Source organism: Ictalurus furcatus, chromosome 14, assembly GCF_023375685.1.
Source record: "Ictalurus furcatus strain D&B chromosome 14, Billie_1.0, whole genome shotgun sequence".
NCBI lineage: Eukaryota > Metazoa > Chordata > Actinopteri > Siluriformes > Ictaluridae > Ictalurus > Ictalurus furcatus.
This window is the reverse complement of record NC_071268.1, coordinates 6,207,387-6,217,746: the sequence shown is the minus strand read 5'-3', so window position 1 is coordinate 6,217,746 and position 10,360 is coordinate 6,207,387. Positions and strand designations below refer to the sequence as shown.

The 10,360-nt window shown below is 41.9% G+C and overlaps 1 protein-coding gene across 1 annotated transcript in view; it reads left to right on the top strand.

The window, feature by feature from the left end:
- Positions 1-2,424: 2,424 nt before the first annotated feature.
- The window catches only part of tubgcp6 (tubulin, gamma complex associated protein 6), a 31,320-nt gene continuing 23,384 nt past the window's right edge, over positions 2,425-10,360 (top strand). The window contains exons 1-4 of the mRNA XM_053640981.1: positions 2,425-2,675; positions 3,812-4,636; positions 7,517-7,680; positions 9,872-10,088. Of these exons, the coding sequence (XP_053496956.1) occupies positions 3,839-4,636; positions 7,517-7,680; positions 9,872-10,088 (1,179 nt within the window). The 5' untranslated portion in view covers positions 2,425-2,675; positions 3,812-3,838. The remainder of the gene's footprint in view (positions 2,676-3,811; positions 4,637-7,516; positions 7,681-9,871; positions 10,089-10,360) is intronic.

Genomic DNA, 10,360 nt, shown 5'->3' with positions numbered 1-10,360 from the left:
GTTATCTGGGAGATCATGCAACCACAGTTGCATATGTAACATTCACCGTTAATAAGCACCAGAGGCAGTGGGATTTATCTATATAAAGCATGCCAACAATGTCAGGAGGAATGTGACTCAACATGAAAGGTGACTAACAAGGTCAACCAAGGCCACCTCGGGGTCATAAGCAGGACTCTCTGAGCTAGTTGCTGAATTCTGCACAGTGTGGGAAGAATTAGCAGTAGAAGAGGAAAAGTGTATAGTAGATGGTGAGACCAGTCCATCCTGTCTCTGTAGCTCACTGTCGTACAGCCCCGGCAGATACTGTAGGTTTCCCTCAGTGAGGCTAACCATGGATAGGCCTACCTGAGGAGCTTGAAAGTCAGAGAGCTGCACAGCCTAGTGGTTGTCTTAGTGTACCAACACATGCTGATCTCAGAACTGGTAAAAATAACTTGAAGGCGAGATGGATCTTACATCTGATCTTACACAAGGAGGCCCATATGGTGGGGTGTTAGTGTGTGTTGGTGGTGTGTTAGTGTGTGTTAGTGTGTGTTAGTGGTGTGTTAGTGTGTGGTAGTAGTGTGCTAGTGGTGTGTTAGTGTGTGGTAGTAGTGTGCTAGTGGTGTGTTAGTGTGTGGTAGTGGTGTGTTCGTGGTGTGTTCGTGGTGTGGTAGTGTGTGGTAGTAGCGTGCTAGTGGTGTGTTAGTGGTGTGTTCGTGGTGTGTTCGTGGTGTGTTAGTGTGTGTGGTAGTAGTGTGTTAGTGTGTGGTAGTAGTGTGTTAGTGTGTGTTGGTGGTGTGTTAGTGTTCGTTGGTGGTGTGTTAGTGGTGTGTTGACTTGGCCAGTCTAAAACCTTCTACTTTCACCTGATGAAGTCCTTTGTTTGATTGTTTCTATAGTCTTCTCTTACATCATCAATAAAGATTAGTGAGAATGTTCCAGAAGCAGCCATGCAAGCCCAATCCATGACACTACCTCCACCATGTTTCACAGATGAGCTTGTATGTTTTAGATCATGAGCAGATCCTTTCTTTCTCCACACTTTGGCCTTTCCATCACTTTGGTAGAGGTTCATCTTGGTTCCAGAACTTTGCAGCTCATCTTTGCATTTCTTTGTGAATTCCAATCTGGCTTTCTGAATCTTACTGCTGTTGTATCTTCTGGCATGGCCTCTATATTTCTCTTATTCGAACGGTGGATTGTGATACCTTCACCCCTGCCCTGTGGAGGTTGTTGGTGATGTCACTCACTGTTATTTTTGGGTTTTTCTTCACAGCTCTCACAATGTTTCTGTCATCAGCTGCTGTTGTTTTCCTTTGCCAACCTGTTCCATATCTGCTTGTTAGTACACCAGTGGTTTCTTTTTCAGGACATTCCAAATTGTTGTATTGATGCCAAATTTTGTACAGTGGCTCTGATAGATTTCCCCTCTTTTCTCAGCTTCAAAATGGATTGTTTTTCTCCCATAGACAGCTCTCTGGTCTTCATGTTGGTTTGTCCTTTTGAACAACAAATGCAGTCTTCACAGGAGAAACCCAGAGCTCAAACCAAGAGTAGACATTCAGAGCTATTAATTCAATTTAACAGGGCACACCTGGGCAGCAAGAAACACCTATTAATCACATACTCCATTTTTTTTTTTTTTAAATGAATGGGCTCAAACAAAAGGGTGCCATGTTCTAAGCTGTTTAAACATCGAGTTGTAAATATGAGCAAATAAAAGCTGAAAGTCCGATCTGTCGTCGCATGTTCATCTTTTTTTTTTTAATTATTTTTTTTATCTCAAACCCAAATGTCTTCAATGTATAGCAAAAACAATAGAACTGGCCTTGCTGTTCCAGTACTTTCAGAGGGGACTGTAAATTGTGAATATGTAGCAAAGCAACAAATGTAAAAAAAAACTGCATTCATCTTTACATGCTTTAGGTATATTTGATAACAATAAAAGCTACACTTTATTTACACAAGTCAAAATTAGCCAAAAAGATACCTTTATACATATAATTTATACACATGTAGATGCACTTATTGTGTGTGTGTGTGTGTGTGTGTGTGTATGTGTATATATATATCGTATTTATTTATTGTTTTTTTAAATACATGGTATGTTAATTGTATTGCATCTCAATATTGTGTTATGTATTATATTATATTATTAACACACACGTATACATACATAAATATCGTATCTATTTATTTTTAAAATACATGGTATGTTAATTGTATTGCATCTCAATATTGTAATCTCTATGTAAATAATAATAATAATAATAATAATAATAATAACAACACATGAAAAGCACATAAATGGCAGGCGGGCTTTCTTACCGGAAGTGATTCTCTCTAAGTCACGACGCTTAGCCAATGGCAGCGCAGGATGCTGAATTTTACCCAATCAGATCAGTTTAGGGGCAGGCTTTTTGAATGCAGCGCGGTCACTAAGGCAAAATGACAGGAGTTTGATTCTGTGTATATATTTTTTTCCACTCGTGAAGCATAATAGCTTTCCGCCCTGAAAGAGTGTTAAGTTATATGCGGTACTTAACTACAAATAAATCACATGGACTACTAGTTAGCTGGTTATCGGTTTGTCGTGGTATTTCCGGTTTTAATAATGCCCACGGTAAGACTAACGGATGCAAACATAACCACACTGCACTGCTACTGCTGTATAATCCAGGAGCGATCAGGTTAGTCCATTAAACTACGAACACAAACACACAAACGTCTGATTATCCTCTAATAACTGCAGGGATCATTGAGATTAGAGCTGAGTATCACGCAGGCAGCATGCTAGCATATCAGTTCATGTGTGTGTAGATCAGCTGAAGTTCAATCCTGGAAGCCGAACATAGCACTGGATGATAAATAACACTAACTGATTTTCAGAGCTGTTTACATCAGTTTTGTAGGGCCACAGGAGATTTACTCTATCTGCTATGCTACAGCTGGGTTCTGCTTACTGTTTGACAGAACGCAGGTTCCCAGCTCTGGTCCTGGAGAAGCCTCTGTGTTTTCCTGGAGAACCCTCTGTGTTTTTCCTGGAGAACCCTCTGTGTTTTTCCTGGAGAACCCTCTGTGTTTTCCTGGAGAACCCTCTGTGTTTTCCTGGAGAACCCTCTGTGCTCTCCTGGAGAACCCTCTGTGTTTTTCGTGAGAACCCTCTGTGCTTTCCTGGAGAACCCTCGGTGCTTTCCTGGAGAACCCTCTGTGCTCTCCTGGAGAACCCTCGGTGCTTTCCTGGAGAACCCTCTGTGCTCTCCTGGAGAACCCTCTGTGTTTTCCTGGAGATCCCTCTGTGTTTTCCTGAGAACCCTCGGTGCTTTCCTGGAGAACCCTCTGTGCTCTCCTGGAGAACCCTCTGTGTTTTCCCTAAAATGTCCAGGACAGGGGGTTCTCAAGGACATGTGTGTGTGGTGAAACTAGCAGTGATTATGCTTTATGGCCAAAAGTATATAGACCGTTGATCATCCTATTACAAATCCATGTGCATTAATATGGACTTTTTCCTGTTATAATACGCTCTACTCTTCCCCACAGCCACACCCCCAAAATCTAGCAGAAATCTAGTTCCCTCCCTCTCTCCTTCTGCCGAGCCACACAATTTTATGGAGATACTAGAGATCCTGATCCTTTCTGCTCTCCGGACCTGCCTGATCCGTTTGAATTGAAAATAGTGGAAAGCCTTCCCAGAAGAGCGGAGGTTATTATAACAGGAATGAGGGAATAAATCTGGAATGGGACGTTCCGCAAGCACATATGGGTGTGATGCTCAGGTGTCCGAAATCTTTTCATTAATAATATGTGTGCATGTTTTCTCTTGCAGGTCACGTCATACGCTGAGCAAGTCATCATGTATAGTACCCGGGGTATATCTGAGATGTCCTCTTGTCCCATGAGCAGCAGCAGCATTACAGGTCTCCTGTCTGCGCTCTGCGACCGCAGCCTGTCCGGAGTGTCATGGAAGCGGCGCTCTTTTGGAGGCGTCTCCCGTGTGGGGCTCCACCGCGCCCTCCGAAGACGTGCGTACGCCACGCTGCTTTCCAAACTTTTCCAGGACAGCTCGGCCAAACCCTCCTCAGCGATGGCAAACGCGTTAGCCGACACACCCCCTTACAACAAAATGCTCATGATCTCCTTCGAGCTGCGCGTCTCAGGTCGTGCCGAGGATGCGGAAAGGCTGGAGTGCCTGCTGGGACAGCTGCGTGAAGCAGGCCGCTCCTCCGGTCTGACTGAGCTTGACTCGGTGCTGGAGCTCTTGGCACAGCTGGCAGGTTCAGGTCCTCCACTCGTGTCCTCGTTCAGCAGGGACTGCATGCGGCGTGAACGGCCCGTGCTGCGCAGACCCGCGCTGCAGGGTTACCTCAGCGAGGAGCTGCAGAGGCTGGAGAGCAGGACCTGGGCTCTGGTGCTTGAGGAGGAATGGGGAGCGTTCAGGGGTGTTTGGAGGACTCTCAGCGTATTGGACGCTCCACCAGGGACTGGATTGTTTGGTTTGGAGAGGAGGCTGGACGGAGAGGAGAGGTTTGAGAGAGACACCAGACTGTCTCTGTTTGGAGCGCTGCAGCACTCGCGGACAGCAGATCTGGACGTCCGGCTGGACTTGCCGCCAGTCCCCAGTAACGCAGATGTCATGGGACTCAGTATACGGGTGAGATGCTGAAACTTTAATCAGTCAGGGCAGGGCAAGTTCAGTTCATTGATAGACAATAAATAAGTTTAGTTTAAAACAAAAAAGCAAGAGCTTCTTATCGGACTCGGCATCTTCCAATGATATTCTTGTGGAATTTTTCCTTTAAGGTTAATACGACTCGGATTTTGAAATTCATTTTAAAAAGTGTCGGTTAATACTGAACTGATGAAGCTGATCCGTGCAAGCTCAAGAATCAATTTGATGGCTGTGAAAAGGAAGATTCAAGTCTCCATTCCTTTTCTTTTGTTAAGCCCTAGGCCTGATCAATATGGCAAAAAGATCATATCACGATACTCGAGGACATTTCTACGATGCACGATGTGTATCATGATATATAATTTAGCTAACAAACTGTCCGCAAAACAGTACTGAAATAAACCCAAAACCGTTGACTTTGACTGGACTTTTCTTTAATGCCTACAAAGGCAAAAAATATTTATTTATTTTTTTAATTATGTCAAATCAACGACATCTATTCAGTACCATTTAATTTGTATTTGTTAAAAACATTTTTAAAAAATCACCAAACCGAAGATTGGACAATTGTATCTCAGAAAAGTGTATCATGTAAATATTTATCACGATATCGTTATTATATTGATATCGTCCTGACTTTATCACCCCGACTTTACGGTTTTTATATCTCGCCCTGACTTTATGGTTTTTATATCTCGCCCTGACTTTACGGTTTTTATATCTCGCCCTGATTTTATGGTTTTTATATTTCGCCCTGACTTTATGGTTTTTATATTTCGCCCTGACTTTACGGTTTTTATATCTCGCCCTGACTTTATGGTTTTTATATTTCGCCCTGACTTTATCGCCCTGACTTTACGGTTTTTATATCTCGCCCTGACTTTATCGCCCTGACTTTATCGCCCTGACTTTATGGTTTTTATATCTCGCCCTGACTTTATGGTTTTTATATCTCGCCCTGACTTTATCGCCCTGACTTTATGGTTTTTATATCTCGCCCTGACTTTATCGCCCTGACTTTATGGTTTTTATATCTCGCCCTGACTTTATCGCCCTGACTTTATGGTTTTTATATCTCGTCCTGATTTTATCGCCCTGACTTTATGGTTTTTATATCTCGCCCTGACTTTATGGTTTTTATATCTCGCCCTGACTTTATCGCCCTGACTTTATGGTTTTTATATCTCGTCCTGATTTTATCGCCCTGACTTTATGGTTTTTATATCTCGCCCTGACTTTATGGTTTTTATATCTCACCCTGACTTTACGGTTTTTATATCTCGCCCTGATTTTATCGCCCTTACTTTACGGTTTTTATATCTCGCCCTGACTTTATGGTTTTTATATCTCGCCCTGACTTTATGGTTTTTATATCTCGCCCTGATTTTATGGTTTTTATATTTCGCCCTGACTTTATGGTTTTTATATCTCGCCCTGACTTTATGGTTTTTATATCTCGCCCTGATTTTATCGCCCTGACTTTACGGTTTTTATATCTCGCCCTGAATTTATGGTTTTTATATTTCGCCCTGACTTTACGGTTTTTATATCTCGCCCTGACTTTACGGTTTTTATATCTCGCCCTGACTTTACGGTTTTTATATCTCGCCCTGATTTTATGGTTTTTATATCTCGCCCTGATTTTATCGCGATGACTTTACGGTTTTTATATCTCGCCCTGACTTTATGGTTTTTATATTTCGCCCGGACTTTATGGTTTTTATATCTCACCCTGACTTTATGGTTTTTATATCTCGCCCTGCTTTTATCGCCCTGACTTTATGGTTTTTATATCTCGCCCTGATTTTATTGCCCTGACTTTACGGTTTTTATATCTCGCCCTGAATTTATGGTTTTTATATTTCGCCCTGACTTTATGGTTTTTATATTTCACCCTGACTTTACGGTTTTTATATCTCGCCCTGATTTTATCGCCCTGACTTTACGGTTTTTATATCTCGCCCTGAATTTATGGTTTTTATATTTCGCCCTGACTTTATGGTTTTTATATTTCGCCCTGACTTTATGGTTTTTATATTTCGCCCTGACTTTATGGTTTTTATATCTCGCCCTGATTTTATCGCCCTGACTTTACGGTTTTTATATCTCACCCTGACTTTACGGTTTTTATATCTCGCCCTGATTTTATCGCCCTGACTTTACGGTTTTTATATCTCGCCCTGACTTTACGGTTTTTATATTTCGCCCTGACTTTATGGTTTTTATATCTCGCCCTGATTTTATCACGATGACTTTACGGTTTTTATATCTCGCCCTGACTTTATGGTTTTTATATCTCGCCCTGATTTTATCGCCCTGACTTTATGGTTTTTATATCTCACCCTGACTTTACAGTTTTTATATCTCGCCCTGATTTTATCGCCCTGACTTTACAGTTTTTATATCTCGCCCTGATTTTATCGCCCTGACTTTACGGTTTTTATATCTTGCCCTGAATTTATGGTTTTTATATTTTGCCCTGACTTTATGGTTTTTATATTTCGCCCTGACTTTATGGTTTTTATATTTCGCCCTGATTTTATCGCGATGACTTTACGGTTTTTATATCTCGCCCTGACTTTATGGTTTTTATATTTCGCCCGGACTTTATGGTTTTTATATCTCACCCTGACTTTATGGTTTTTATATCTCGCCCTGATTTTATCGCCCTGACTTTATGGTTTTTATATCTCACCCTGACTTTATGGTTTTTATATCTCGCCCTGATTTTATTGCCCTGACTTTACGGTTTTTATATCTCGCCCTGAATTTATGGTTTTTTATATCGCGCCCTGAGTTTTTGTTAAATAAATGATTCTTAGCAATATTTATAAAAGTAATAGGATATTTTTTGGTGTCCAGGTTCCTCAGGGTTTGGATCAGTCTGAGGATGAAGGATTCCAGTCTGCCTCCAATCTGACTCCCGACTCGCAGTCTGAGCAGAGCCCCAGCCCGGAGCCTGACATGTGGGAGGCCTTGCGCACTTTTGTTCCTGCGAGACGTCGCTGCTGGGAAAACGTGGGCTGGTAAGAGCGAGAATAACATTTGTATATAACCAGAGCAGGAATTATGTGTCTATCAGACCCTCCGTCCCTAAGGCCACCTCTTCTGTACTCGATGAGATAGAATAGCACGGGGTAACACTAACTGTACATGACTTATACGGCGGAGGTCAAAAATTTGCATCCCCCAGAAAAACGTACAAGACGCACTCAAACCCAGAGTGGACTGGAAGAACAGTAATTGGAAGACAATGAACAGAAAGATTAGCAAAAATTTACCAGATCCAATTTTGTATCACATTCAGAATGATCACTTTGATTCCAATTCCAATAAAGTTGTGTAAAAGGTAAATAAAAACAGAATGCAATGATTTACAAATCTCAAACATCCATATGTTATTCACAATAGAACGTAGAAACTCATTGTCTGTGAACACAGTTCGCCGTGCCATCCACAAACGCTGGATAGAGCTCTACCATGCAAAGGAGAAGCCGTATGTGAACATGATCCAGAAACGCTGCCGTCTTCTCTGGAACAAAGCTCATTTAAAATGGACCGAGGCGAAGTGGAAAACTGTTCTGTGGTCAGACGAATCGAAATTTGAAATTCTTTTTGGAAACCATGGACGCCGCATCCTCTAAACTAAAGAGGAGAGGGAGCATCCGGCTTTTTATCAGCACTCAGTTCAAAAGCCTGCATCTCTGATGGTATGGTGGTGCATTAGTGCCTCTGGAATGGGCAGCTTGCACATCTGGAAAGACACCATCAATGCTAAAAGGTATATACAGGTTTTAGTGCAACATATGCTTCCATCCAGATTCCATCCCATCTTTACTTCTGAGAGACTCCGCCTCTCTAAGATACTCTTTTTATACCTAATCATGTAACCTAATTAGTTGCAAAATGTTCCTCCAGCTGTTTATTTTTACTAACACTTACTTTTCCAGCCTTTTGTTGCCCCCGTCCGAACTGTTTTGAGATGTGTTGCGGCCATCAAATTCAAAATCACCTTATTTTTTTCTTAAAATGGCACATTTCCTCAGTTGAAACATTTTGATATGTTTTCGATGTTCTCTTGTGAATTACATATGGGTTTATGAGATTAGCAAATCACTGCATTCTGTTTTTATTTACATTTTACACAGCGTCAACTTTTTTTTGGAATCGGGGTTGTAATATCGCATATACACATGCAGTACAGTATATGTGTCAAATTGCTGTTTACTTTCTATTGAAATATAAATAAAGGCTTTCATCACATTGTTGCTGCTCTGATTGTGTGAGTTATGAGCAATCAGTGGGCCTCATTTATCGAACTGGATATGAACACGTCAACTGTTTGTCCGAGCGTTTAGACGAGAAATTTGGTATCCGTGAAAATCCGTGAAGAAAACGTCCGTAGCCTACTCGTGCCCCCGTGTACGTGTACATTTTTACGAAGTCTAACTAACATAAACCTCGACTCGATCGACTTCAGCTTGTATAATCTGCCTGGATTACTGCGCTTTTCTCTCTGGAATATACTAGCGAATTTCAGTAGCTTATTTTGACCATGTTTACAGCGTCCAGCGGACGCCCGTATCCAGAGCGACTTCTAGACGTGCTTTATAATCGAAAACGCCTCCTCATGCTTGTTCACTTGGTCAAGGAAGTTAGAGTGCCATCGAGACCAATTTGTAAAGACCAGTCGATTTATGTTAGCGGTATTGATTAAAGAGTGTAAAAACGAAAGAGCGTGAGCCAGCCCAAACCCTGTAAATGAAGACGAATAAAACGAATTTTCCAGGACGCCGAATAAACAGAGGACGGGCCGATCTGTCCACACAGAGCCGTAAACCGTAAACAAACACCTCAGCTGATGGGAGATGTAGCACTCGTTTCTTCTTCTTTTATTATTATTATTATTATTATTATTATTACTGCATATTATTAAATATTCTACTTCTTCTCCTTATTATTATTGGTATAGAAATGAGTCAAAATAGCGTCCATTTCAGCATTTACCCTGATTGCTCCCAGCTGTCTGTGCACACGTCCTTTTATGGTGTTTTGTGGGCGTCGCTACATGCAAATGCATGCAAACATTAATAAAAGAGGCCTAATAATGCTAGGACATTGAGCGGCTCTAATGCACTTTCCTGCTCAACAACATTTTGGTGCTTGTTTTGCATCTTATTAGTCACTTTCTCTCCCACTCTCCACTTTTCCCTCCAGTCCTCCAGGTCAGAAGGAGCCTCCATACCTGACCGAAGCAGGCAGAGAGGCATTCGATCGGCTGTATCGGCTCTGGGAAGGCGAGATGAGGAACATGCTCTCCTCTCATACTCCCTCTCCTCTCCTGCCCCTGCCTCTGGACTGCCAGACGCAGCTAGTTAAAGACCTCCTCAACGTGCTTATAGGCGTGGCGTCTGTTACTTTCCCCCTCAATGAGGTAATCACACTCTCCATTGCACAAGAGAACGGACGAATTAGCGATAACGCCATAAATCACGTCGAAACATTTTTATTAGCGGGAACTGCCGGAGTGAGGATATGCGCCGATACAGTATTGGGGGTTGGGGAGTGGCTCGTGTGATGGATGGACATTACGTAACTATGGCGACGAACCAGTACGTTCAACTTTTTTGCGTCAAATTTTCCTTTAACTTTTATTAAAAAAAAAAAAAAGTTTGCTTGCTTACAGAAAGAATGCTGTAGCTAGCT